Genomic DNA, 27,839 nt, shown 5'->3' on the forward strand with positions numbered 1-27,839 from the left:
TTGCAGAAATTCCTATTGTTCAAAACAACATGAATTTGAAACTTATAAATTATTTCTGGAATTTTTCTTTTAATATCTTTTTGTTGGGGGGTGGCATGTACCAGGATTGAATTCAGGGGCACTCGGCTACTGAACCACATCCTCAGCCCTATTTTGTATTTTATTTAGAGACAAAGTCTCACTGAGTTGCTCAGCGCCTTACTTTTGCTGAGGCTGGTTTTGAACTTGTGATCCTCTTGTCTCAGCCTCCTGAGCTCTGGGATTACAAGTATGCAGCACTGTGCATGGCCTCTTTTAGTATCTTTAGATCACTGTTGACCATGGGTAAACTGAAATTGTGGAAAGCAAAACTATGAATAATTCTAATTACTGTAATAATTAAAAGTGTGTGTACACTCTCTGTAAATTGCTTTGCAATTCTTTGGGGACTAAATGAGAAGTACTCTATTGGTCAGGGTTAGTAAGGAGACAACTTGGTAAAGACTACAGAGTGCTACCTCTTCAGTTTTTCCTGAACTGAAGACTTTCAGTTGCACCTAGATTTAAGACAAAGTAACTTTATTATAGCAGATGGATAATCCAGTTGGAGCTGTCCATTTGCATATATAGACCCTCACTAGACAGTACATACCAGAAGAGTGAATGGGTAACTGTGTGTGAGTATGTATGCACGCACGAGAGCTCATGCTACTAGTTCTATGTACTTTGTAGACTGAGTTTAAGTAAAATGAAAATTTGTGAATAAAATGCTACTTACAAGTACGAACACCTGTGAACTGTGAATTGTTCTTCTAATTGAGATTCCTATTTTCACTCTTCCTTTTCTTTCATCCATTCACCAAGTCTTTTTTGGGGGCGGGGGTGATATGGAGATGGTGAAGAGGAAAAGCAGATATCCACTTAGGGCAAGAAAAGCAATGAAGACAAATTACAGATTTAAAAAAAAAACAATAATACCACAAACATAAAAAAATTCAGAAAAATATTTTAAATTAATTGCCTGAAACATCACTATGTTTTTTTCCTTTACTTTTAGCTTTAAAATTTTTGATTGCCTTATCATTTGACAATTTTGTAACACTTTGTCTCTAATGAGAATGGATCATTTAGTATTCCACTCAAGCAAAGTTATTAAGTTTGGAAAATTTGATTTTCACAGTTTGTTCACATGTTATTTGCCAATAATAATGTCAATTTTTAGTATTGCTAAATTTGGGAAATTCTGTCATAAATTTCTTGTGTGAGCTTTCATTTCAAGCACTTTAAGTCTTCTTAGGCTGAGTGCTTTCTAAATTGCTAAGACTCATTAATCTCTTGTCAAGTTCTTGTTTTAAAGAACTTCTTGTATTATTTCATTACCTTATAGATGCCAATATTTCTAGTTTCAATATATTTATGTGGTTCATTTTCCTTCATCAATTATAAAAATTTGAGTCTATTATTTTTATTTACAAATTTCTTTTCCCTCAATAAATTTCTGATTTTAGCTTTACCTGATTTTTTTGCAGTAATATTTTTGTCAAAATGATTTCTATTAATTTCACATAGTAATACAAAATAATTTTATTATATAATGTAAAATATGAAGCATTGTTAAATATATTCCCAAAGAAGAAAATCATCTATTTTAACTAGATTGATGAGAATTGAATCCTGAGCTTAGAGTTGATTTTCTACAGCTGGGGCTGGATGAATACATAGACTCCACTGTCCACTGCCTTCAGGCACCTTATTTCACAGAGCACATTCTCATCAAGATTACATCACCTGATGCTTCCCTGTAGGCCAGGTGAGTTGTCTCAATGGATGCCAGGAGTGTTCCTGGGAGCCATTTCTACACCAAGACAGCTAACAAGAACCTGAGCACACGTGGAAGTGCTTGTGAAAAGCCACAGTTTTAAATGCTAAATCCTATCACATTAGTGTTGCACTTGGGACCCTTCAATATCTCCCAATTTTTTTTTCTAATAAAATGCAACTTCCTTAGCAATGTCTATAAAACACTGTATGGTTTTGGTTTTTCCCATTTCTCCAAATTAATCTTCAACATATACCTTTTGCTTTGGCCCAGCCATACTGGTTTTACACTAGTTTCAAGAAAATGCCAAATTTCCTCCCCTGCCCTCACCCAGGCCATCAATGCCTACCATTCCTTTCACTTTAGGATTTTTGTTTATTCTACAGATAAATTTTTTCTTCGGTCACCCATTCTAGTCAACCTTTCTTTGCTTTAACATATCCTTCTGGTTCTAATCTCCTTTTGGAAGTTGTCTTTTGAGTTCTCTAAATGATTTTTTTCTGGAATGTGTAACTTTTTCTTAACATCCCTTTCGTAATGGTCTAATTTATGTAATATGCGTATGATTGGTGTGTACCTATATTCTAATTAATCTATGAAATATGTGTATGACTGGTGTGTATATATGCTATATAGGTGTATTGCTATATATTTTGTTTATATGATAGCTTTATGCATAGCTCAAACATTGTGTGTATAAGTCCCAATTTGAACTCATTTCCTTCCCCAAATCTATTATGCCTCGGGTGTTTCCTATTTTGTGCCATCACCACTGATTCACTTGTTTGCCCAAGTCAGAAACCCAATCACCCTACCTTCTCATTTGCCTCTGCTATCCAATTTGTCACTGAACTATATTGATTTCCCCTCATGAACACCTCCCAGATTTATCCCTTCTTCTTCCTACTTAGCTCTTCGTCTTATTTCTTCCTGGAGTGATCCTAAATGTCTCCCAGGGAAGACTTCAAATGGCCTGCTTAATTTCGTCGTATCTTTCAGCCTGCTTTCAGAATGATTTTTCAAATATTCAATTTTGATCATGTCAATACTTTAAAATTCTTCAAATATGGGACTTCACTTATTAACAGACGAATTGTAAATTAGGCTGGACATCTGGTTCACGTTCACATCTGATTTCATTTTCCCTAGCACAGTTCACCCAACTCCACTCACTGTACACTAGACAAGCTTTCTTGTTGCACTTGCTCCGCTTTCCCTGTTCTGTTAGCCAACTGCAACCCAAGGGCCAGCGCAGGCATTCTGGCCTCGCACCTGGGCAGGGCCACAGGACCCTGTACTAGCGCTCCTCCGCTGCTCTTTGAGCCCCGCCCCCCAGGGCTGCCTTTTCCACCCCTGTACCGCCCGCTCGTCCCCCAGAACCGACTCACGGGTGTCCTCAATGGGGGGGGGGACACTCAAAGATAATGAAAGAATGAGCGAAAGAATGAGAATGAAGCTTAAAAACAAAGGATTTGGATTCGGATGCAGCCGCTTCAACTAATTCTAACGGTGGTCCTTTCTGGGCTGTACTCTGTGTGAGGCAGTATTCCTGCCAGATATAAACGGGTGCTCCAACGCCACCCTCCCTGCCCACCCGAATCCCCGCACGTCTCGCCGCGTGGCGGGAAAGCCGGCCACCCGCAGCTCTGACGGGACCGACTCAGTCGTCAGCGCCCCGCGGCCTGGCTCACAGAGGCGGCCTGGCTCACAGAGGAGGCGTCGCTCGCGAAGCGGCGTCGCTCACAGAGGCTGCCTGGAGCCCGCCGCCCGGCCCGGCGCAGCGCAGCGCAGGCGGCCCGCTTCGCGCCTCCGGGACTGGGGTCGTCCTGAAGGCTGTGGATGCGGGCGCGCCCCGTCCAGGGCCAACCCGTCAGCCGCTCGGAGAGGCCGTCGCCGCCTCCCGCGCACGCCGCGCCGCTCCCGCCCCGCAGGCCCAGCACGCTGGGCCAGCGCGCGCCGTCCGTTTAACGGTTCTGGCCCCTCCAGGGTGCTACCGCCCTCGGGGCTCGGCGCCCCAGGCCCCGCCCCGCGCCTGCCCCGCGCCCCCCCCCGCAGCCGCCACAGCCCCTGTCCGCCCCGCCCCCGCCGCGTCCGGGCGCCGCGAGCCGACGCGCGGCGGGAGCCGTTCCCCGACGGGCAGCGGGGCGCTCGGCCGCCGCGTCTGGGCTGAGCGCCGCGACGCCGCTGCCTGAAGTCCTCCCGGATCTTGAGGCGGTAGGTGTCGGCGGAGGATAAGCAACAGCGGGGCGAGAGTGACGGGGCGGGCGGGCGCAGTCTCCAGCCCGGCACTGGGAGAGCTGAGGCGAAGGAGAGCGCTAGGGTGGTGGGGTCGGTCGCTGGATCCCCCCCGCAGGTGAGATGTAGAATGGGGTGGGGTGAGCATGTCGGATGAGGGCGAGAGGCAGCGCAGAAAATGGGGAACAGCCGGCTGGGATCCAGTGGTCCGGGGACACTGGGGAGGGGACCACCCAAACAGGTGAATAAGTGCGCAGCGACCTCAGTCTCGGTGCCCCGAGCGGCCCAGGTGCCAGGCTGCTTTCAAGACTTTTTGCTAGCCCCTCCCCCGCCCCAATCCCGCGGCAAAAGATAGGGATTTGGGCAAAGCTACAGAAAAAAAGACAGCTTTTATTAGGGAACTCACAAACAGCTTTGTCTGGACAGTTTTTTTCCCAGCTGAATGTTAAATAGTTCTTGCACTGAAAAATGCTTTGAAAAAACTTTTATTTACTGAAGTTATAAAGAGAAGGCATGAAAACTGCGATGGAATTTACAGCATTGTGATATTTTGCGTTTTGATTCTTCCTAAATGTCGCAACCAGGCTTGTGGAATGCGAAATGACTTTCACCTCCTAAATCGTAATTGGTTTATCTCTTGTTCTCCTATATTTCCTCTGTTACTTATCATCTATCATTTTATAAGTACAGGTAGCGTTTTGTTTTAGGAAATACTAAAGTTGTAAAAGTAATGGTTTAAATTGAGATTAAATCTTATCTGTTATCACACAGGAAATATACACAAGGTAAATGAAAATAATCTTACTTGTTAATGTAGCAGAACCATTAGCACTTCCAAAGAAGTCAGAATTAATTTATTTTTAAAATTCTCAGTGCTGGGTTTCAAGCCCAGGGCCTTGCGCGTGTTAAGCAAGCACTTTACTACTGAGCTACACCTCTAGCACTCAGAACTCTAGAAGTTAAATTGGAAAATTTAAGTAGAGTAACCAGCTTCTAAAACCAAGTGCATAGTATATTTCTTATGTCATGACCTCTAATTAGTATGGCAGTCCACTGTAAGGAAAACATAATTACCATATTTATTTAATATTCCAAGAGAAATTATAAATTGAGGAAACAAAGTATTAACATTTTTTTCAGCAAGACTTTATTCATAAATGTTCTCCTTATAGTTAATTAATCCATAAATGTAATACCTACATGGAATAATGGATAGTCAAACGTCTTACAAAACAGGCAATTTTAGAGACAAGGACATGAACTTTGTAGTCATATTTTTCACTTCTAGGCAATTACATAATTAATTGTGTGGCTTTGGGTATGTCTCTTATTTTTCTGAGCCTCAGGTCTTTCATTAGTAAAAATGGAACTAGAATTATTTTTTTCCAAAAGTTAATGTGTGGCTCAAAGTGTAATGAGATAATATAGGTAAGATTTAGCATGTGACAAGATCTAAAAAATATATTTTAATTAAAAGATATGTGCTCATTAATAAGATTGTGTCCAAATTGATCAATTATGTGCTTATTATTCCCATTGTATTGTATTTGAGAAAAATCTAGGTTAATTTAGAATTTCAAAATTGATAGGGCCAATTTTCTTAAAACAGAAAAGGAACCTAAGATATAATTGGTATTGCCCTATGTGCAATAGCAACTACAACTTAAGTTTCCTAACTGATGTTCCTGACCAATATTCTCTTCACCCCAACTTGGCCTTTTAAGATGATTTGTTAAGTATGGGTGAACTTGGGGAAAAAAAAAACCAGCAGCCATTTTTGTATTAATACAATGAATATTTTTGATATATTGAATCAAAATATTTTTTAAAAAACATTATGCCACAAAACTATATATTTACATTTTAAAAGACAACTTTCTGATAGGTCCACTACTTGCTACTAAGTCTTATAGGTGGGATTCTGTTTGTTTGCAACTGTTGTCCTTTTTTAGCAGTCAATATCATAAATACCTACTCTAGGTGGTACCAGTAACATTGAGGGGAACTTTGAAGGTGAAGCAGGCAGTAGAGTTTAAGAAGTATTTTGTTTACTGGTTGTGTAGTTCAGTTAAGCCTTTAGGTTAAAGTTTGTGGAGTCCTGTCTTGATTATAATTCCATAAATAGGTTTTATAATAATAATTATATCTTGTCAGAATTTTAATTTTTCCATTACCAACAGTATAATGGTATGTATTATGCATTGCAATCTTCAATTTATTCTGTGTAATGCCAGTGCTTCTCTGCAGGCATAGATTACATTTTTTTAACATAATAAACAGAATATTGTATGGTACCATCTTTTCTAATTTTCTTGATGATGTGGATTCATATATGGGGAGTCCTAGCTGTTTCTTTCCTACAACAAACTGAAAAGTTAGATAGCACTAAAAAAGCTTTAATTTTTTTGTTTACTTGTTTTGCAAAATCGTATAATAGAGTTCTGTAACATCCCAACCCATGAAAATCCCTAGTTTGAATACTCTGGATTTGCCTTGCTCAGCAAGTAGAAAAGACTTTTCAACCTGCAACTCAGTTTCAGCTGAGCAATGAAAAACAAGGAACTGTGTGCCAAAGTACTCTATTCTTTTGTATTCCAATTCACTAGTTTCATAAGGGAAACAGGATGGAAAGTTACTGCATAATAGTATTAGGGTCCTCATTAGAATGGCTAGCATAGCAACATATATGAGATTGCTTTTTTGGTCCTTATTTTAAATATTCCCTTCCACATAGAAAATATGGAGTAAATATTTGTGAGGGCTTTCTTTATACTTATGCTTGTAACTCTTTTTTCACTTCCTGTTACATTAAAATTGTCTTGCCAATAACTACAGCTTTAGAAGTTTCTTAATAATTATGTTAACCAGTTGACAAACACTACAAAGCTAGGCAGATATTAATTTATTATATTGACTAGCTTACCTCCAAATTTCAGGAAAAGGTTAATTTTCCTGAAATTAGTTATCATTGCTAGTTTTCTCATGTCATTTTGAAGTTTATAATTTTAACATCTGGATTATGTATATCCAAAGTTAGGTTTTAACAGTATATAAAGCATTTCTTGGAACTAAAAGGGAGTTACCCTATATTATGTTGCCCCTAGACTTATGATTTGTTGAAGATGATGTAATTATAGTTAGTTTTACACTTGTTTATTCAAAATTAAGTGAGGTTTTACTTTTGACTTATCTTGATGTACATCAAAATTTAGAAAGTATGTGTCCCACACAGATGTCAGAAAATTTTAGTTATATGGAGAGATACTTAAATTTATGTAGTTCAAAATTAATTATGTTGCAGGTACTAGAATACAAAGATAAATGAGGTATAGTTTCTGTAGTGTCAGATAACTCATATCTAATCAAATAGGCATGTAGTGTATTTACTATGGTATATTTTAGAGACACTGACAGTGGAGGATGAAAATAAGGAAAGAGAAATTACTATTTTACTATTAACTATTTTTTAAGAATTAGAGAACTTCATGTAAACTATTTAATGTTACCTGTTGAGATATGAAGACATTTTCTTAGGAAATAGCCAGAACTTGACCTTGGTCTTTAAGAATGAATAGTTATTTGGGAGAAGAACAGCAGGGAAGATGGGGGAACTCCAGACAGAACCTAAAGTTTTCAGCTATATGTAAACCAAAATAACACTAATTTAACAATTTTTGAACATCCACTGTGTACTAGACACTGTGCTGCACACTGGAGACATGAACTATAATTTATGCAGAAAGTACTATATTAAAAGAGGATACAGGGTTGTTTCGTGAGATATAAAAAGATACTTATCCAGAGCTTGAGCAGGCTATCCTGGGTGTGAAATGGAGAGAGAGATTTGTGGACAGTTAGATTGTAGAGTGATATCAAGCATGGGTATGAGCATACTCCTCACTTTCTAGATTCTTGACCCTTGGGTAAATTATCTTATTTTTCTAAGCCTTAACTGTAAATTGAGGATAGTAATATTACCTAATGTTGACTGAATTCTTATTATGTTTCAAGTGTTGTATTAATTGCTTTTTGTTATATGTGTTTCAGTTTTTCATCGATGTGACCAAAATACCCAACGTAAACAATTTAGAGGAGGGAAAGTTTATTTGGGGCTCATGGTTTGAGTTCATAGATTACATAGACTCCATTGCTCTAGGCTTCACCTGGGGCATTATGGGGGAAGGGTCTAGGGGAGAAAAGCTGCTCAGCTCTCAGCAGGGTCCGGAAGCAGAGACAGAGAAAGGAAGGATCCTGCAGAGCAAATGAATCCTTTCAGGGTAAAACCCCAGTGATCCACCTCCTCCAGCCACGCTCCACCTGCCTACAGTTAACACTTAGTCCATTCAAACTAGGACAAAACTGATTAAGTTATAACTCTCTAATCATTTTACCTTTGACTATTCTTGAAGTTCATAGGAGCTTTGGGAAAACACTTCATATTCAAACTATACAATATTAATTAGCCTTCACATCAAGCCTAGGGGAGACTATCTATATGTTATCTATAGTTATATAATTAGGTGATAGAGCCATATTATGAACCCAGGTAGGGCTGACATGAAACCTGACCTCTGTTAAGAGTGCCTAGTTTATAGAGCTGTTCTGAGTAAATGGTTTATTGTACATACTTTCCTGGGGCTATTACCTGTTTCTGTTATTAATAATCCAGGAGATATTGGTGAACTGAGTTTTCAAAGCAAGAATATGCATGAAGAGGTCATGGTTTAAAGAGAAAAAATTCTATATTTACCCATTTGTTCAGGGAACACTTGTTTATTCCTATTGTGGACTCAAGTCTAGGTACTGTGTTAATTGCAGGGGCACAGGGTAAATATTGTTTCTCACTTTAAGATAAATCTCCTTTTTACTTTTATTTAACATGGAAAACAAAACAAAGAATAGTAGAGTGTTCTCTAAGTGTTTTGATGTGGATGGGTCTTAAAATGGGTGTTAAGATGGGTCTTAAGAGTGGAAGCATTTCAATAAATCCATTTAAAAGGTGATCAAAAAGATGAATTAAGAACTACTGTGGAATTAAGAAAGTAGATGTGGAACCAGGTGCAGTGGTGCATGCCTGTAATCTCAGCAGCTGGGGAGGCTAAAGCAGGAGGATGGGTAAGTTCAAAGCCACCTTCAGCAACTTAGTGAGGCCCTGACTCAAAAAATAAAGAAAGCTGGGGATATGGGTAAGTGAGTGGTTAAGCACCTCTAGGAAAACGGAGAGAATAGACATGGACATGAAGAAAATGTGTGAGATATATTTTGGAAATAAAATGGACAGATGTCAGAGAATTATGGAATCGGAACTGTGATTTAGACTGTCACATTGAAGGTGTGTATCTTTATAAAGGGTAACCTAAGAGACTTGAAGATAAATTCAATAAATATAGGAGAAGGGGCATATTTAGGGTCAAAATAACTTGATTTTGGATGTTTTCAATTTGAAGTGCCTATTGCTAATAAATTGAAATAGCATGAGGCAGTTGGAAAAATGGAGCCAAAACCCGAGCGGCAGATGGTGAAAGTATTCATTAGATCATGTTTATCATATACATAGGTAGATACAACTATGAAAATAGATGAGATGAGGTAAGAAAAGCCAAATTTAGTCATGTTCCTACATTTAATTGGAGAACAGAAGTGGCAATCAGATAGATAGGAAATAGCCCCAAATGATAGATCTAAGAGAAGTTAAGCGAGGAAAATGTTTTAAAGAGGGAATGTTCAACTGCTGCATATCATCTTAAATGCATTTTTGGGTTCGTATTTCCCACTTCTAAAAAAGATCTTCAAATGAGGGTTTTGGTTATTTTTATATATGTAAAACATCTTGAGTATATTGTCCAAATAATAAAAATTTGTTTTTCTCCTCTTAAAGTATGGAACCTCAAGGTCTTTGTGACAATGGAAACCAAAAAGTTGATTGGTAAGCCGCTTCAACCAGCAAGACCTGTTCGTCATCTGACTTCTCCACCAGGTGACGTACATAGTGAACAGTTCATTAAATAGTAGTTTGTTAATGCCTGATTAATGTTTAAAAGACTAAATAATATGTAAAATAATTGCTTGACATGGATATTTAAAGAAATAATAAAAACTGATGATCTCTGTTTGAGGAGTTTACAAGTATTAACAAAAGAAAAAGATTCTTAATCTACCTGTCCACAGTCTACCAGACTAAAAAGGATAGGAAAAGTAGTAGTCTTTATTGAAAGTAACTGTGTGATTTTTTTTTCCCTCCTGTCTCATTTTCATAGTTAACTGACTTACAAATTGTGCCCTGTGATTATTACCATGCAGAGTGGTCACACTGAAGAATTAACTTTTTGAAAGATATATCTATGTACAAAACAAATAAAAATAAGCCCAGAAAAATTTAACATAACACAGATTGTTTAGTCATTTCATACTTGTACTCTAATAGAAGTTATGACTGTGCTTGAGTTGAAATATACCTAATTTCAGAAAATCTAAACCAAACAACAATCTAAAATTAAAATGTTCTTTTGCCCTTTAAAAAATACTATTTTGAAATGCTCTTTCAAATTCTTGAAATATTTGATATTTACTAAGTTGGAATATTAACATTTTTATTTTATTCATTATTTTTTTGCTAGAATGGCTTCTATATTCTAACCTAGGTAATATAAATATAATCTGTTTGAATTCTCATTAGTCCATATGTTTCAACTGAATTAACTAACAACTTAGCAAAGAAAAAATATAACTCCTTTTCATCAATACAAAAATGAAGCAGAAAAAGTAGAAATAGAACCAGTTCTTGTCTCTTGTTCATTTTCTCATCCTTGGTTCCTAAAAGGCAGATTATCTTCATTTTACTTGATTTCCTCTTAATGTAGTTGTGATTCAGGATGGACAAATGAAATTAATGTTTTTCTTGGACCATAGCTTCAAAATGCTGAACCTATGTCCTTCTAGTGCACTAAACGCAGTTGTATAAGGTCAAATCTCAGGTTTTACCTTAAAGGAAAGAAGGCATAACACCATTGGCAGTACCTCCTTTCTGTCACCAATTTCTCCAGCACTCCTCTCTCCATCTCTGCAGATCTAGGTCACCAATCTCTTCCCTCCAAGGCTGTTACATAGGTGAATGTGAAGGGACATGGAATGGGCAGGTACCCCTGATCTCTCATTTAACTATAATCCTTTTAATTTCAGTCAGTGAAATTAGGGGATTATTAAATAGAAAATTCAGTAAATTAGAAATTGTTTCACCTTTCTCAACACACTTCCCTACTCCCTGAACAACTCAGGTCCCCAGGGAAATCTTGTACTTTTTCTGCAAGACTTATATTGAATTATATCCTTTTGATAAGCCTTCCTGATAACTGCAAACCAACTCTGCTCTCCCCCCAGTACCTTTTCTAAATATCACATAACTTACCATATATCAAATTATAATCATTATTTATTTATGAGTTTATTTTTTAAAGTGAGGCCTTTTATCTTTAAAACCTTTTCATACTTGCATACCTTTCCACTAAAACAGAGGCTGACACTTCATAGGGTTAAATAAATATTTGTTGAATAGATGAACTATCAGAAAACATTTTAAGATAGTCCTGAAGTTATCATAGATACTTAAGCGTTTTAGGTGATGTTATGTTATTTATTGGCATCATGGTTATTTAAAATAGTTTTTTTTCCTCTCCTGACAGGACCAGTGTTTCCTTTCAACTTTCAAAATGAATATCCATGCAACACTCAGTGCTTACAAAGTGGAGTTAGCAGAGTAAGTCTTAAGAAATTTTAATAAACATGAGCCTGGGAATGTAGCTCAGTGGTGGAGCACATGCTTAATATGCATGAAGCTCTGGGTTCAATCCCCAATGTGTGTGTGAGCGTGTGCACACACATACAGAATAAAATTAAGCATTGTAGACTGAAAAGTAACACTTTTAGATGGCTGTTATGTCAGATTCTGTACAAGGTGTTTTATATATTTGTGAAAAGCTCTGATATGTTTCAAATATATGCTCAAAATAATATATCATCCTTTTACCTATCACCTGTAGTCTTCAAATGTAAACATTTTTGTTGCATTTGTTTTTAAAAATTTTTAGAGAACAATCTAACATAGTTTTAAAACACATTGTATATCTTTCACTATCTCATTTCCTTCTCATCCTTCCCAGAAATAACTGTCCTTAGTTTTTTTTTTTTCATGAATATATTTGGACTTTTTCTTTGTTTTGTTTAATACTTTTATCTGAATAATATTGTACCCATGTTTGGTTTTGCAGGTTTTCCTTTCCCATTAGTTTATATTAAAAATTTTAATGTTTTGACTAAGTAAAAAAGTTATGAAGTGTAAAATTGAAAATATACAAAATGATATTAGTGAAAAGTTTTCCTCTAGTCTCTATCCCCATGTCACCTGTTTCCTCTGACCATAAGTAACCATTTTTATCCAGATACTACCATAAATAAAATGTGCATGTACAAGAATTAGTATATTCATAAATAGAATACTAAGCAACTTTACAATGAAAAAAGACCAGTTCTATATTTGCTGATATAGAAAAATATTTTAATGCATGGAGAATGTCACCTTATTTTCATTTTCTGTTGAAAGGCATTTGTTTCTATTTTACAATAAATAATAGTGATTATCCATCAACATGTTTCATTTTCATACAAGTTTGTGAGATTCCTTGTGTAAAACTAGAGAATTACTGTGTTAAGTGTTCTACCTTCATTAGATATTCCAAATTACTCTCAAAGTGGTTTGTGGGTGCAGAACATGAGAGCTCTTCTCTGATTATTCCATACCCTTACTTTGTTATTGTCAGACTTAACATTTTTTCTTTGTTCAGTGGGTGAGAAATCATTCATTTAATTTGACCATTTAGATTTATTTTTTTGTGTGAATTACCAATTCATTTTATTCGCCCATTTTTCTTGTGTTGCTTTATTCTTAATTTATTTTATTGTTCTTATATGCGCAGCAAATATTTTCTTTGTGAGGAATCTGTTCTGTGAAAGAGTAATTTTCTTTGTGTATGAGTTTGTGAGTCTTTGAGAACGTACACTAGAAAGTCATGTTTATTTTTGTTATTTCCAATACAAAGAATAGTGTGCCTTATGTCATAGGCCCTCTGTGTTAAATAAATGTATTCATCAGGGCCATTGCTACCCATTTGGTATGTACAGTGCAAGAACTAGAGCAAGTACAAAAATTTTAGAAAAATGCAGATTTTCTTAGAATATGATAGTTTGTTCCCACCTGCTAAAAAGTCTACATCAGTGCTGTGAAAGGTACCCTTTTAGATGTACCACCTACACGTGGTAGTCTCAAGTTTAAAAACCTAGCTCAAATCTTTTTTATATGTATGTTTTAGGTTGGTTACCAAACCGTTTTTGTATTTACTTGTCTTGCCTGTAAATGGCAATCATATTTTCCTTATCACTTACATGATAATTACATAATCATTATGATAATTAACCAAGATAACATATAATTACTTTATAAAAGTTTTTTAAATTTACTCTTTTACTTGCTGTGAAAGATTTTGAATGATCAGTATTTTCATTTTTTAATGTGTGCAAACATGACAAAATAGTTTTTACCTTTGAGTTTGATTTTAGGTCTTAAATTTGAGTAAATATTATAAAGTTAGTGAAATGTTCATCTGCTAAAATTTTCAGATGTATGAAATTTTTCATGCATAAAAATGTCCTATTAGAGTTAATTATATTTGAGAGTCAGAAATAACTTTGGGGAACCTAAATCTCTGGCATTTCCTATTTTTCCCATCTCTGTTTAAAAATAAATTTAAAAACCTGCTAATGTTTTCTTTTTTTTCTGATTACTTAATTTGATGTCTTAGTGATGGAGAATTATCTTCTTAGTTTTTGTTTTGTCATAGGGATAGATAATTAGTCCTGCTTTTAGGCAGAGCTCCTTAGGTAGCAAGGAATAGTTTATAACTTGTCAAGAGAGTAATTAGAGCAAAGATGTTCATTTTTCAGTATAGATGTCTCTAAAGAAATCACCTTAGTGAATTATCATAGTTAGGGACTATTTGTAAACTGATTTTTGCAGTACACGAGGAGGTCATCTTTTAGGGATAGGATTGTGTTGACTATGGTTTTGAAACTGGTTTATAAGAAGAGAACTATTTATTTTACAATGAGCAATCTTGTTTTGTCTTCTGAGAGCAATCTCTTTTTGTTATAACTTGCTTCTAGTTAGAATTACAGGAAGATAAATTGTAAATCAGAATGTTTCTTAATGGACATGTAATCAGAAAAACAGCAGTTAAAAATGAATCTTTCAAATCTCAATCAATTAATTTAGCCAATCTCACAATGAAGATAGTATTTTAAGTACAGCCAGGAAACACTGGATTTAGGCCTCTCTCCCCTCAGGACAGTGTTTCTGTTTTTTTGTTGTTGTTGTTGGTTTTTTTTTTTTTTTTTTTTTTTTTTTTTTTTTTGGTACTGGGGATTGAACTCAGGGACATTCAACCACTGAACCACATCCCCAGCCCTGTTTTGTATTTTATTTAAAGACAGGTTCTCACTAAGTTGTTTAGTGTCTTACTGTTGTTGAGGCTGGCTTTGAACCTCCAAGCCTCCTGTCTCAGTCTCCCCAACTGCTGGGATTACAGTTGTGTATCCCTGTGTCTAGCATATGATTTTCTTTTCTTCAATGAATGAGCCAGTTTTTATTTCCCCTATTTCCAAGGTGTTATAGGAAACAGTTCATGTGCTTATAAACTGACATAGGCATCTCTTTCGCATGAGATCAAAAGAGTAAACATTCTAGTAGTTTTGCAGGGTTTTGTGAATAACAATGTGTTTTTTCCATCAATTAAAATATTGTAATATCTTTGGAACTATTTATGACTTCATAATTCATCTTTGATCTACCTTTCAAAAATAACCAAGATTATAGCAAAAATTGTTAAATATATTTTGAAAGATGTTTTTGTTATTCATTTTTATTAAGTAAATCTATAGTAGTTGCCTATTCTTTGCTTCCAGATATTCCTCAACGAATATTTTGATTATTAGGAAAACATTTTGGAGTGGTAAAACAGATTATATAAGTTTAAAAAATGATTGTACTTCTTGTTCAACAGTGTAAGACGAATGGAATGCAAGCCTTTTCTCAAGGTCTTAATGAACAGCAGCAACATCAGTCTCCAGTTAAGAAAGGTAAAATTTTACCATAATTCTTACATTTTATCATAGACTATCTTAATATTCATTAAAGCTGACACTACTTTTTGAAGACCTGTATATACCTATGTATATAAAAAATTTTGTTATATTTTTTCAAGTTGATCTGTCTATATTAGGCTATTGGTTTTACAGCCCAGAAGGAGACCAGAATAACAATGGCTTAAACAAGATGGAAATTTATTTGATCTATCCTGTAAAATTGCAAGCTGGTGTATAGGCTCTGCTCTGTTGAGTAACTTCTGCCCCAGTGTTCTCTTATTTCTATGCCATCCTCAACAAGTGGCTTCCTTTGCTTTGTCCAAGGTAACTGCATCTGCTCCCAACCTTGTGTTTCCTTTCTAGTCATCCGGAAGGAGAAAAGGGGAAGGAAGTTTTCCTTAAGAGTGCAGCCCAGAAATTACATGTATTACTTCTCCTTATATCCCATTTCTATGTTCAGTAATGCTGTGCCTAGCAACAAAACAGATAGGAAAAAAATAAAAAGTATGAGAAAGGTTCTATTAGATTTCATTTATAGTATTTACTTCTGAATTTCTAAATGAAACTTTTAAAATTGTTATTTCCAAATTTCTCCATTTTTGATATTGTATAGTGATGTCAGATCTTCATAAATGAGAACTTAGGTCTTCCATACCAACCCTTTTACTTCTTCATCCTTCCATTCCCCCTCCCCACTATATAGATATTTCAAAGTTTTAGTTAAAGTGTTAACCATTCTTTATATTATTGTAACTATGTAAATTCAGTTGTTTAGCCACCAACTGCATATCTCTTTTCTTATGGAAGCCTTAATTTTTTTCTAGAGTTAACATTTGCTATTGCTAACTTTTTTCTTCAAATGCTCCAACAACTCTCTCACTTTTCTATAATATTTGTGCTGAAGTTTATCAGTTCTTCTTTTTCCTCTAGAGGGAACATTTTCTTATAAAATTCTCCATTATTCTGTTCCAGTATGGAGTATCTATACTGCAATAATGCTTTGTAGTAGTTGTAGAATAGACCTTTACTATTGTCTTGGGATATACCTGTATAAATATTTTCTTTTTCCTTTTTGTTAAATTGAAGTAAAATTTGCCATTTTAACCATATAAAATGTTCAATTCAGTGACTTTTGACACATTTACAATATGCAACTATCACTGCTGTCTAATTCTAGGATTTTTACCATTCTCAAAACAAAACAAAACACCTCATTCCCATTAAGCAATTACTCCTGACTCTGCTTTGCCTAGGTACTGACAAACACTATTCATTTCTGTCTCTAGATTAACTTATTGTGGGCTCATACAAAGAGAATTATACAAACTGGGGCCATTGCATCTAGCTTCTTTTACTTCTATAAAAATTTCAAGGTTATCCATGTTATACCATGTAGTTCAGCATTCCTTTTTTTTTTGACTGAACAATATTCCATTGTATGAATTATATTACATTTTGTTTGTTACTCAGTTGATGAATATTTGGGTTGTTTTCACTATGAACATTTGTGTACAAGTTTTTGTTTGATAACAGTTTTTATTTGGGGTATGTATCTAGAAACAGACTTACTAAATCATATGGTAATTTTGTGTTTAACTTTTTGAGGCACTGTTAAAATATTTTCGACAATGGCTATGTAGTTTCTATATCCAGCAAACACAATACTAGACTTCTAATTTCTTTACATTATTGTTTTCTCTTTTTAAAATTTTTGCCATCCCTTTTGCGGTAAGGAGGGTATATCTCATTGTGGTTTTTGATTTTCATTTCTTTAGTAATTGATGATATTGGATGTAATTTCATGTGTTTATTGGCACTTGTATTTCATCTGTGGAATAAAGGTCTTTTAAAGTCCTTTGACAGTATTTTAATTAGTCAAAGTTTTTTTGTCATTTTGTCACTGATTTCTAAGGGTTCTTGACATTAGACTATTATCTTTTCTTCTCTCTTCCTCCCTCTCCCTGATACCTATATCCCCTATGCCCCCCAGCCCTGTGTGCAATATATTCATTCTGAATACTAATCACATAAAGATTTGTAGATTTTTCTTCTGTATTGGAACTCATTCCTTTCTTCATACTGTCTTTTAATATACAACATTTTTAAACTTTGATGAAGCCTGATTTATCTATTTTTATTCTTTTGTTGCTTATATTTTTAATGTCATATCTAAGAAATTATTGAAAAATCTCAAGTCAGGAAGACCTATTTCCTTCTTAGAGTTTTATAGATTTTTTTTAGATCTCATGCTTAGGTCTTGATACACTTTGAATTAATTTTTATATATCCTCAGAGAGAATAAGTGCAGCCTCTTTTATGTGGATACACAGTAGTCCTATGACCACTTGTTAAAGATACTTTTCTTTTTGCATTGAGTGGTTTGGAACCTTTGTTGAAAAACCTGTTGGCATTGGAATAGGTGTTTATTCCTGAGCTTTCAATTCTGTTCCCTTGTTCTATATATCTGCCATTGTGCTAGTACTGTTTTAATTATTGTAGCCTTGTGGTAGATTTTGATATTAGAAAATACAAAAGTCCTCCAGCTTTGTTCAAGTTTGTTTTGGTCATTTGGCATTTTTTGCAATTCCATGTAAATTTTTAGGATTAGCTTTTCTATTTGTGAAATAGGCCATGTCATCTTGATATAGGTATGGCATTGAACCTATAGATTACTTTGGGAGAAATGTTCCCATCTTAACAGTATTAACATTTTACATTACACAAAACAGATGTGTTTTTATTTAGTTCTTTGACTTCTTAGTAAAGTTTTACAGTTTTTAGTGTATGAGCCTCATATCTCCTTGATTAAATTTATCCCTAAGTATTATAGTCAATATGTTTTTGAAGCTGTTACAAATGGAATTTGATGGGTGGGGGATTGTTCACTGATAATGTAATATAAACTTATTTTACTTGGGGATATTGCTATAAATTTATGGAAATAAAAATATAAGAATATTAACTTTTCATTGTATGCTGTATTAGTCAGCACCCTATCATTATAACAAAGTAACTGAGATAATCCTATAAAGAAAACATGTTTATTTATAGTTTGTGTATGGGGGGGTGTTCTAATCCATAATTATTTGGCCTTGTTGTGTTTGGACTATTGGGGGTGCCAGATGACAGTATTGGACAACATTCAATGGAGTAAACTGCTCACTTCATGATCAGGGAGAAAAAGAGGAAAAGGAAGAGAGGCCAGCGTAGCATAATCCTCTTTCGGAACATGCCTCTCCCAAGGACCTTCTAAAGTTTCTACCACCTCCTAGTAATACTGCCCTGAAATAGTGCTACCCTGAAGTATCATTGTTGTTCTTTAACATAAGAACTTCGGAAGGAAACATATCTTAACCATAGCATGTGCCAAAAAGTTGGGTAATCTAGAAGAAAAAGAAAAAAGTAGTAGAAAAAAATTATTAAAAAAGTTACAAAACTAACTCAAGAATAAATAGAAAATCTAAATAAACCTATAGCAAGTTGGATGATTAAATCAGTAATTAAAAACCTCCCAATATAGAATAGTCCAGGACCAGATGACTATATTGTGAATTCTGCTAAATATTTATAGAAGAGTTAACATTAATCCTTCTCAAACTTTTCTCAAAAAATTGAAGAGGAAGAAACACTTCCCATTTATCCTGTGAGGCCAGTATTATCCTGATACCAGAGCATAAAAGAGAAACTACAGATAATAACCCTTTGAAAAAAATATATATATACAAAAATCATCAGCAAAATAGTAGCAAATAAAAATTACCAACATAGTAAAAAGATAATACAGCGTGACCAAGTGAGTGGGATTATTCTCAGGAATGCAAGGTGGGTCAACATGCAAATTAATAGTAATATACCATATCAACAGAATGCAGGAGGAAAAATGCATTCATCTCTGTTGATGCAGAAAAGCATTTATGAAATCCAGCACCCTTTTCCAGATAAAACTTCTTAGCAAGTGAAGAGTAGAGGTTCACAAGCAGGGAACAGATGGGAACTTTCTAAATACAATGCAAGGTATATATGAAAACCTAACACTAATATGCTCAATGGTGAAAGACTGAAGTCTACTTTCTAATATCAAGAATAAAGGAAGGATGCCCACTTTTACCATTTTTTATTTAACATAATTCAGAAACAATTAAGCAATAAAAAGAATTAAAAGACATTTAAATTAGAAAGATTGAAGTGAAATTATTTCTACTCATATATAATAAAATCCTAAATATAGAAAATCCTAAGGAATATTCGTTATCAGCTAATAAATTAATTCAACAGAGTTGTAGAGTTGATTATCATTGTTCGTGATTTTAATAATTGATTCATCTCTTTTTTTGTCTTAATCAGACTAGGTAAAGGTTTGACAGTTTTTATCTTTTCAAATAACTATTGGTTTTGTTTATTTTTCCCCCTGTTAACCTTTTCTCCAAACTACATTTATCTCCACTCTCATCTTTATTATTTCCTGTGTTCTTCTAGCTTCTGCTTGACTTTGCTTTTCTTTTTCTAGTATTTTAATATATAATATTAGAAATTGCTTTGACATACTTTCTCTTTTCAGTGTAAGCATGTGTAGCTATGAACTTAGCTATGAGCACTGTTTTGTCTGTATCCCATACATATATGTATTATGACTGTTTTTGTATGTCTGAAGTATTTTCTAAGTTCTCTATTATTTATTCTTTAATCCATTGGTTGTAAGAGGATGTTTAAATATCCACATAATTTTCTATTTTCCCAGTTTTACTTCTATAAACTGTTAACTAATTTCATTTCATTTTGGTTATAGAAGATATTTTATATAATTTCAATCTTTTTTAAATGTATTTTTTTAGATGTTGACAGACCTTTATTTTATTCATTTATTTATATGTGGTGCTGAGACTTGAACCCAGTGCCTCACTCATGCTAGGCAAGCACTCTGCCAATGAACTACATCCCCAGCCCCTAATTTCAATTTTTTTAAATTTATTGAGTCTGTCTTACAGCCTAACATAGCGCAAATGTGTTTTTTCCCTCTCAAAATTCCTGTTGAGACTTAATTTCCCAGTTTGATAGTATTGAAGTGGTAGAGCCTTTAAGAGGGGTGAGTAGGTTTTAAGATGTGTTAATGATATCTCTCTGGACTTCTAGCTCCTGTGGCACTAGATTAGTACTCAAGACAGTAGATTGGAAAAGTGTCTGTCATGTATCCTGCACATCCCTCTAATGTATGTGTTCTGGCTATTTGATGATGCTACCTGTCATCTTCTAATGCAGCCAGGGAGCCCATGCTAGACACCATGCTATTTGGACTTTCCAACCACAGGAATTATGAGCCAAGTAAATGTTTTTCTTTCTGTGTTACCCAGCATCAGATATTCTGCTGTATCAATGCAAAATGGACTAAGACACTTAATAAGAATTTGTTTCCCTTAAAGTCGCATTGTAACTGTTTTCCACAAATTTTGACATGGTGTATTTAAATTGTCATTCAGTTTAAAATCGCTTTAAATTTCCTTGTCATTTTCTAATGATTTTTTTGAAATGTACAATTTAGTTTACAAGTTATTTGTTTCTAAATATCTTGTTATTATTGATTTCTAATTCAATTTTGTTTTCAGAGAATATAGTCTGTTATAGACTATATATATAGATCGAGCCTCTTAAATTTACTGAGACTTGTATTATGTCCTGGCATATAATCTGTTGACTGTACCGTGTGTACTTGGAAAGAGCTTGAATTTTGCATTTGTTGGTATAGTTTCTTTACATGAAAGTGGTTGATAGTGTTTTTCATATTTATCTTTTTACCATTTTTTTGTGTCTAGTTCTATAAACTGCTGAAGGGGAGGGGTTTTATATTAATTGATATTAGTGTGAAATTCTTCCCCTTTTATTTTTTTTAATTTTTGCTTTACATATTTCAAAACTGTTATTGGCACAACAGGTTGTAATGATCTCTTTGTCTGATATTTGTCACTCCTGCCTTGTTATTCTTAGTCTTTGCATTGTTTTTTTACATACACTTTCAATCAAAATGTGCCTTTATATCTAATGTGTGTCTCTTGCAGACAGTATACAGTAGGGTCTTCTTTTTTTCATCCACTCTGCTAACCTGAAGCCTACAATGCAATAGTTAATGGTAGGGTTCAGAAAACTCTGGCTTACAGACCAAGTGGCTGTTTGTGTAAATAAAATTTTGTTGAAACAGAGCCACACTTTTCAGGTATGTTATCTACGGCTGCTTTTGTACTAAAAGACAGAATGGAAGTTGTGACAGATTATATGGCCCCCATATTCTAAAATATATTTTGTCTGACCTCTGACTTAGACCATTAACATTTGAAACATGATTGCTGATAGAGTTGGATTTAGGCCTAGTACCTTATTATTTGTTTTTGTTGATATTTTCTGACTTTTAAATGGTAGTTTTCCTTTTCTTCTTTCCTGCCTTCTTTTTAAGTGATTAATCTTTTTCAGTTTTATAATCTAGGGTTTATAACATAGCATCTGTGTAATATATAGCATCTAATCTTTCTACTTATGATTAATATTGTACAATTTCTAGCATATTGGTGATGGTGCAACCTTGTAACCATCTGCAAATCACTTTAGTTCCCCACACTGTATATCTCTGTACTTTGAAAACCATACCTGACCATGTTAGAATTTTTGCTTTCATTAGTAACACATATTTTAATAAAATTTAACAAGAAAAATAATAATATGATGAAAATTATTTTTAGTGTCAATTGAGATTATATAGGTTCATTAAGGTTCCATTTTGGCAGGATCGAAATTGACCAATGGATGTTATTGCTGTTGGGCTTTATAGTACCCGATCATTTTACTAGACTTTGAGTAACCATTTGAAAAAAGTCCTACATTACCAATTTACTCAAACAATTCTATTTCTTCCTTTTCTTCCTTAATTACTTGGCTTCCTTTCTAAGTAAAAGGGAAATTAGATGTGGCAGGTGCTTTTCAAACCTTTCTCCTTCTCTTTTGCATAGATGCTATTCATGATTTTATAAAATAATGGATAGTTCAGGGAAAATTAGAAAGAAATGAGCAAATTAGTGATCTAGAAGAGTTTTATTTTTTACAACATTACATTTAATGTTTAATATCTACAGAGAGAATTAAATACAGCAGAGATTTCCTGTTGAAGCTCTCAAGTGTTTCCATCTGCAGGAAAAAACCAGACTTTCTGCCTGATCATCCCATTGTACTTCAAAAACCAGTATGTAGTTTCCTGATTTTATATTGTAATATTGTATTCCAAATATTTGTCTTTAACATTTTCATTTTACTGTATCTGTAGATTTTTACCTTTTTTTATGGCAAAATATTAGTGGTCCAGCAAAACATAAAAAAATCTAAATGTACAATGTAAAATAAATATCATTGTACTCAAGAACTAGAATGGAATGATTACATTTTGTTAGTGAACTATTTTTCTGTTGAAAGGTCATGAAAATATCATTCTATATTCTTAAAGTTCTATTTTGGTTTTCAATTAAGTTCTATAATTCACTGTATGATATGAGGTGGGAGGGTCAAGTCTTTACTTTTTTTCCCCCTCTTTGGATATCCAGTCATTCTGGCAATTTTTATTGAAAGGATAGTCTTTTGACACCAATATGGCAATATATGCATGGTCTCTTTGCAGACTTTCTAGTCTGTTGATCAGTTTTTAATGTGGGAAAAAAAGTCATACCAGTTTTTTTTTCAATGTGTCTTTGCTGTTCTTAGCTCTTTATATTTCTATGTAACGTACCAAATTCCATCAGAATAAATATATGCAATAAATATACATCTTTTAGGATATTTATTAGAAAGGACTTGGCATCATCTGTAGGTTCAGATTGTATCTCCACTCTGTGTACTGGAAGTTCAAACTTGGACAAGTCGCTTAATCTTCTTGAGCCACGATTTTGCAATTACAGATAAAGATGTCAACCCCTCCTAGTTAGAATTTAAGTGTGAGTGGGCTTAGTATGAGACCTCTCATTATGTGATCAGTAAATGATTTCTACCCATTATAGTCTCTATTGATGTTTGACTGAAATTTGACCTTTTAAAAAATGTTCTTATAGACAACTATTTTATACAGGTAAGGGCAACTATGATTCTGTCCTGATTAGACTCACAATATAGGTGTACTGATAATGGCTCAAATATGAGACAGTACTACCTTCTGTTTCCATTTTGAGGATACTAACCCTTGGAAACCATAGTTTTTATCTCCTCAGTAAAAATATTTTTAAAGTTTTATATTGTCATAGTTTTTAATTAATATTTTGTAATTTAAACTCCATAATAGAGACCTCTTTCTATTAAAATTAATTCAGTCAGTAAATTTAAAAAAATTATTTTGTTATAAATGGACAGAATACCTTTATTTTATTTATTTTTATGTGGTGCTGAGGATCAAACCCAGTGCCTCATACATGTGAGGCAAGTGCTCCATCACAGAGTTACAAATTAGTAAATATTTTTAATAATATTGCTCACAAAGGAATGTTTAATGAGGAAAAACGTAGTTGATGATATTTGAGTCTCCTCAGCTATTCATATAATCCTTGGTCCATAAGAATAAACATAAACACAGTGCTATATAAAATAACTTTTTCATTTTCAGACTTTCCAATTTAATAACACTTTTATTTTATAAATAAAAGTTTGACTTACACTTTCTTATGAACAAACATACATTAGAATAAAGTTTTCATTTATGCATTAATAACATTTATAAAACTACTACAGAAACCCAATAACAGATTTGTAATTCAGTTTAATATATTTAAAAATGAATTACATAGGTTTAGTGAAACAGAACTATTTTATTTGACAATTTCAGTTACCTTAATAGTTTCTATAGTAACATGCATTTAGATCTGTAAACACATAAGTGGATTCACAGTATTTGGTTTGATAAACTAATTTGTAAAAACTACTAAGTTAATCTAGTTGATGATTTAACTCTTTCTTCTATATTACAGGAAAACAACCAAAGTTTTAAGTAGCATTTTAAGAACAGATGAATATGAAGATAAAGAATTATTCGTTTTATATTTTGGACACCTGAAAATGAAGTGGATCTAGTAACAATAACTGTAATGGACTGTGACAATTCAATTTATTTTTAATTTTGATGGTTGGCTATTTGGCTTCTCCTAAAATGAAAAAGAGATATTTTAATCTATAAAGAATTTTCTAATCAGTTTCAGCTTTGCAGGACGTTTCCTGCAAAAATTGGGAAATAACACTGGAAAGTAGGAATTTGGTTAGTGAAGTGGGAAGACTGTATAATTTGCATGCTACTTGCAATTTTTTGTTTTTCATCACTTGTAATAATGGAATGGAAATGTAAGCTGTAAAGATTCTCAAATATAAAGTATTTGCTACGATGTATATATGGTACATAATTTCTTGTTGCTTTAAAAGTTGCTTTTGTTCTGTTTTGCACTGATTTCCTACCAGCGCTTAAACAGAGCATTACATTCTCTCCAAAGGCCTAGAATGATTTGGGGTGGGCAATATATGGTTGTCAATGACAGGAGGGAGAATTTTTTTAATAGACATTTCTTTTCAAATATATGATTGATGTCTAGGTTTTTGATAATAACATTGTCTTAGATTCGTAATTACTAGCAGAGATTGACAGTTTAAAAACAGTGGTAGTGAATGAAACTGAGGTTGAAAAATAGCTGCTACTGTTTTGGCCATGTGAACAGTGGAAGTTGAGCAATTACAAAATAAAACTGATACTTTTATTTCCAAAAGAAGAAAAATTTAGGCATTTGAAAATAATTGAGGTGCATTAAGTTTCAATTCTATAATTTCTTATAATATGAACATATATGGATACAGAATTTGGGAGTTTGAACTTTTAATAAGCCTTCTGCAGTTTTTCCATTCTGGATGTTACTGTTATTAAAAAAAAAAAAAGTTTCTCCCAGCATAGTGTCAAAAAATTTGCTGATCTAAAGGTAAGTATAAACTTTCCTTACGCCTATTTTCTCAGATCCCTGGGTCTGTTGATGTTTAAGGCTATCATTTGGCAGAAAATTTATCTTTCTCTAAATGTGAACTCCTAAAACCAGAACCTTTTCTTTAGTGGTTTTTGGGCTTGTTTATTCAGATTCAACTTTTAGTCCATAGGTAGGTTTCCCATCTTGCTCTTTCAGTACCCTCTTTTTCATTATTTTGTTCCCCAGAAAATGGATTGTTTTTTAAATAGGAACAAAATACCCTTCATTAACCATAAATATATTGCTTACTTTTAAATGAGATATTTATTCTTAGGGCCCAGTTTTTTTTTATTTGTGTTTTGCCCTACTATTTCCTTTTATACTATATATAGGTCCAGTACATATGTGTATGTGAACACACATACACACTCACACCCATACACATATTTACACGCTGACAAACATAGAAAAATGTACGTCTAAAAACTGGGGTCAGAATTACCATATAATTAATTGGTTTGCTTTATTATTTTCCTATTCTCAAGTCCTTTACATTCTAGTTTTAAAAAGCTGGTAGAATGTATTCCAATTTGCAATCTACAGAGTCTTTCTACTTAGCACTAGTATCAGGCAGAATCCTTTTTAGTCATACTTACCAAGCTACTTTGGAAACTGCCTCAAACCCAAAAGACTTGATATGCTTTTTGAGTTGGATACTGAAATGGACCAACCAAAGCAATGTTTTGATTTGTTATTAATTGTATTTTTGAAACCATTTAAAACAAACATTTTCAAGAAGAGTTTGTATGTCAGAAGTCCCTTAAGTTTCAAAGTCTTGATCCTTTCTTACTACGTATAATCAGAGTAAGAGCACAAAGACTGTTTTATTATTGCCTTTGTACATATGTATAACTTGTTTGAATAATCATTGTACATCTCCATTAATGTTGTTCTCTGCTTTGTATATTTATTAAAAGAGTTGAGTCAGGTGTTGTTTCCTAGTGCTTGTCATCTTTAAAACTGATCAGAAAAAAGAAATGACCAGAGACAGACAGACAGACACACACACGTGTGCACATGCATGCATTCTAGTCAAATTTTATATTTATGAAATAAAATTTTAATTTTAATTCACTCTTTTTCTTTTTTTTTCAACAATTAAAAAAAAATAGGAAAATTTACCTTACAGCTTCTTTCCCTGAAGGCCCAGGATTTCAAAGGAATTTGGACTAAAAATAATATAATTCATTTCTAGTTGTATTGCATTTTTACATTAAATTTTTTTTACATTTTTTGTATTGCATTTTTAAGCTGGACTTATGATCAGAATAGGAGATTTTTTTTTTTACTAAAAAGATTTAATTTCTAAGCTTTTGTAGAGAAGGCAGTGTAAGATTCATAGTTTCAGTGTGGAAATTCTGCCCTGAAATTATTGTGCTTGTTTTATATTTCCTTTCTATTCATTTGAGTTAAAATTTTATTTTTAAAGCACTGTATTTTGAAATTTTATGGCATATTAACTTTTTTATGAAAAACAGATATTAAATGTAAATATCTGTTTTTCATAAGAAAAGTTAACAATATGCTATAAAATTCGAGTCAGATTTTGCCAAAGTAAAACTCTTCTATGCTTGATAATGTTTAACTTATATACAGGGAATTATGAAGCTAATAAATGATACTATCATGTTATATTACTAATTGGTTGGCTATCTTATCACAGAATTATACACTCGTGAAAAACCAGTTTATAACCTGACGCACAAGTAGAGATTCTATAGGTTAAAGCCAAGGTTGTTTTATGCCAGTGTACTGACTTTTTAAGTAATGTGAAGAGAATAATCATAGGATCATGTGTTGGGAATAGAGTAGATGATATTGAAGAATAAGCTTCACCAAGAAAATGTTACTAAAAAATAAATGGCTAGAGCATTGATGTAACCCTTTATAGTGTAGGGCAATTTGTAAAATCTGTCCTATGAAGTAATATTTTAAAAGTAATGTTTTCAAAGGTTTTTCTTTGTAATTTCTTTTCACGTCTTTATATATACTTTTTTCACACATTAGGATTTTGTCACTAGATGACTTTAGGTTGGTAACAATGTAGCAAACCAATTACCATCACATACTGAGAATTTTGAAAATTGAGCTAAAATACACACGAATGATACAGATTATACTTCAGAAGAGTGCACTTAAATATAGTAAACAAAAATATACAGTAAATTAACAAACAAAATTTTCTAATTGACACTTTTGATAACAACACTTGTTTTGCACTTGGAACCATAAAGAAAATGTCTAGGAATATCTAGTTGTTGTTCAGGACCCACCATGAAGCTGAAAAGAAAAAAAATATAGTTTTTAAAATAATGAAAATAACTTTCACAGCAAAGAAAGTTCAAGTGGTAAAGGGAACATTCCCCCTACCTTTAGTCTGCCTAACTACTTATCTTCCTAGTCACCACTTCCAGACTCCTTCAGTCAAGATTGAATTCCCCATATGTGATCGACATTAGTATCACATCTTTTGGCACTTTGGTGCAGTCCAAAACTTTTGTTGCATACAAATAGGGCTTGTCTTTGTAATGAGATTAAAAATGCCCTGATGATAAAAATCATATTGCTATTTTAATCTACCCAATACTGACAGAATTAGG

General features: G+C 33.8%; 2 protein-coding genes across 2 annotated transcripts in view; one reads left to right on the forward strand and one right to left on the reverse strand.

Moving 5' to 3' along the window:
• Positions 1 to 3,868: 3,868 nt before the first annotated feature.
• C7H8orf88 (chromosome 7 C8orf88 homolog) lies at positions 3,869 to 24,619 on the forward strand. The gene is made up of 6 exons (XM_005328641.5): positions 3,869 to 4,012; positions 9,912 to 10,010; positions 11,713 to 11,786; positions 15,142 to 15,217; positions 22,339 to 22,445; positions 24,208 to 24,619. Exons 2-6 carry the CDS (start codon positions 9,938 to 9,940, stop codon positions 24,229 to 24,231), a joined length of 354 nt encoding a protein of 117 aa, XP_005328698.1. The 5' UTR covers positions 3,869 to 4,012; positions 9,912 to 9,937; the 3' UTR covers positions 24,232 to 24,619.
• Positions 23,849 to 27,839, reverse strand: part of Necab1 (N-terminal EF-hand calcium binding protein 1) — a 151,988-nt gene continuing 147,997 nt past the window's right edge. The window contains exon 13 of the mRNA XM_005328640.5: positions 23,849 to 27,519. Coding sequence (XP_005328697.1) covers positions 27,491 to 27,519 — 29 coding nt within the window. The 3' untranslated portion in view covers positions 23,849 to 27,490. The remainder of the gene's footprint in view (positions 27,520 to 27,839) is intronic.

Source organism: Ictidomys tridecemlineatus, chromosome 7 (genome assembly GCF_052094955.1).
Source record: "Ictidomys tridecemlineatus isolate mIctTri1 chromosome 7, mIctTri1.hap1, whole genome shotgun sequence".
Classification (NCBI taxonomy): Eukaryota; Metazoa; Chordata; class Mammalia; order Rodentia; family Sciuridae; genus Ictidomys; species Ictidomys tridecemlineatus.